This window comes from Tachysurus fulvidraco, chromosome 5 (assembly GCF_022655615.1).
Source record: "Tachysurus fulvidraco isolate hzauxx_2018 chromosome 5, HZAU_PFXX_2.0, whole genome shotgun sequence".
Lineage (NCBI taxonomy): Eukaryota > Metazoa > Chordata > Actinopteri > Siluriformes > Bagridae > Tachysurus > Tachysurus fulvidraco.
The window spans coordinates 19,519,992-19,522,352 of NC_062522.1; the positions used below are offsets into that span (position 1 = coordinate 19,519,992).

The 2,361-nt window shown below is 39.4% G+C and overlaps 1 protein-coding gene across 2 annotated transcripts in view; it reads right to left on the reverse strand.

The window, feature by feature from the left end:
- Positions 1 to 266: 266 nt before the first annotated feature.
- LOC113643184 (SH3 and cysteine-rich domain-containing protein 3) overlaps positions 267 to 2,361 on the reverse strand; it is a 7,683-nt gene continuing 5,588 nt past the window's right edge. For both annotated transcript variants that reach the window (XM_047813873.1, XM_047813872.1), the window contains 2 exons: positions 1,631 to 1,768; positions 267 to 1,359 (listed from right to left, as the gene is read on the reverse strand). In XM_047813873.1, coding sequence (XP_047669829.1) covers positions 1,261 to 1,359; positions 1,631 to 1,768 — 237 coding nt within the window. In that variant the 3' untranslated portion in view covers positions 267 to 1,260. The remainder of the gene's footprint in view (positions 1,360 to 1,630; positions 1,769 to 2,361) is intronic.

The following is a 2,361-nucleotide window of genomic DNA, read 5'->3' on the forward strand; positions in this document are numbered from 1 at the left end:
AAAAACAGTTTAGCAAGCATGGCTAGCAAGGTCTGACTAAAGATGGCCAAAACATCACAAGTGTGATTTCCGCACATTGTCCCAATTCCATTTGCTCTCCAAAGGTGATTGGTATTTGGCATAGTTATACAGATGTGTGTAATCAGTTCAGTTTCAGATTCAGATGTGAAAATGTCAATGACACACGTGTATCATCACTATCAGAGGAGAGAATGCACACACATACATTATTAATAGTTTTAAAAATATGGAATCAACTCACACAATGAGAAATTTTGCAGAATTTACTTATTTACAATCAGCATCTATTTGAGCATCAGTATAAGAGCAGGCAGAGACAGGTGACTTAACTCAGGTAATAAAACAAGGTGGACAGTAATGACGATAATCACTGATGCTATGAACCGAATCTTTACAGTGAACATTTGCTGCATCCAAAATTTTAATTATAAAGAAAATCAATAAATAGCAGTTGCTTTTAGAAATAATGTCTGCCAGTGAAGTCAAAATGGAATCAATTTTACTTCACCTCACATCATCATTACATGGAGTCGGTGTTAACAAGCAAGCCAGCTAATGATAGCTTGTGTAAAACATAAAAAGGCACAGAGAACATACAAATCTTTTCCCAAGTGGGAGGAAAAACATGCACACAGAAAGCAACCAAAGATTAAGATCAATTCAGGGATTGTGAATAACTATTACTAACTATTTACATGTCTCCTCAATACACACACGTGCTTAAATGTGCTGAAACTTTTTCAGGAAATGGATCATGTTCAAATGTTTAATGTGACGTGACATGCGGCTAAGTACGGTGACCCATACTAAGAATTTGGTCTCTGCATTTAACCCATCCAAAGTGCACACACACCGTGAACACACACCCGGAGTAGTGGGCAGCCATTTATGCTGCGGCGCCCAGGGAGCAGTTGGGGGGTTCAGTGCCTCAGTCGTGGGCCGGCCCAAGACTCGAACACACAACCTTCAGGTTACGAGTCAGCCTCTCTAACCATTAGGACACGACTGCCCCAATCTTAATCAGCTTTTTTGTGTTAAAACACGTAAGCCACAACAACCCAAAGCAAGCAAACATGAATTATGTTATTCATTGAGATAAGCACATACAGATACACTGTATGTTTCTCACACACACACACACACACACACACACACACACACACACACACACACACACACACACACACACACACACACACACACACACACACACACACACACACACACACACACACACACTCAGATCTCCTGAAGAATGTCTGCAGGGAAAAAGCCAAGCTTGCGCCCAGTGCTGACCTTCATATAGCCATTGACCTCCTCTCCTTTCTTCACCACAATCTGCACAATATACAACAGTTTCAGTATTAACAATGAAACATATACAGACAAACACAAACTGGGTCACTGACCATTCAAGGTCTAGTTGGGGTGCCTTGCAATTTCTTATATGTAATTAATGAAATGCACAGCAAAGGAAATATATACATATAAATACGTACAAACACATATATAGGTATACTGTAGTTGAGCATTTCTTATAAAACAAGGCATAACTCATTAGTACATCGGGTGTACACGTGTCGTATTGTACGTGTGAGACATTTTCAACCTGGTCTTTTTTTAGTGTGATTTGGCCCATCTCGCGATTCCCCACAAAGGAGCGTGTGACCTTGTACACACTCTCCCCTGAGCGCACACGGATAATGTAGTTTGCCGGGAAGAATCCAGATTTCTCTCCAACTCTACCCTGCAACAGACACACACCCATGCTGCATTCATAACTGCATTCTGTAATCAATCACAATGTGGTCATGATTCAATTCGATTCCATTTACGATACTGGCTTCATGATTGAATTTGATGATCAGAATATTTTGAATAAAGTTTTGATGATGCAAAATGCTAAATGAAAAGACTCCTTTTTAATCCTATATTATAAACAATGTGCATTTTTATCTGTACACAATTAAATAAAGCAAAAGTAGTGGTTTAGTACTATTTTAACCCCAAATAGAGCTACAACTTAAGGCACAATGCCTGAGCTCAGTGGCTTCTTTCTCAGGTACCGTCACAGGGATGGTGTAGTTTGAATTCTACGCAAAGAACTTTTGAACTTTTAATATATATATATCTGTATACAGTCATGTAACCGTATAACCTATGATGTGTGCCGGCTGTTGCAGATCAGTCAGCATGCTCGATGTAGGATTTATGGGGTGTGAAGATTGGGACCTCCTGTGTTCAAAGAGTGCAACTGCTTTAGATGCATACAGTAGACTGCTGATATACACCAACATCTATTAAATGATAAGGACATACATCTTTTTGTAGATACTGCTA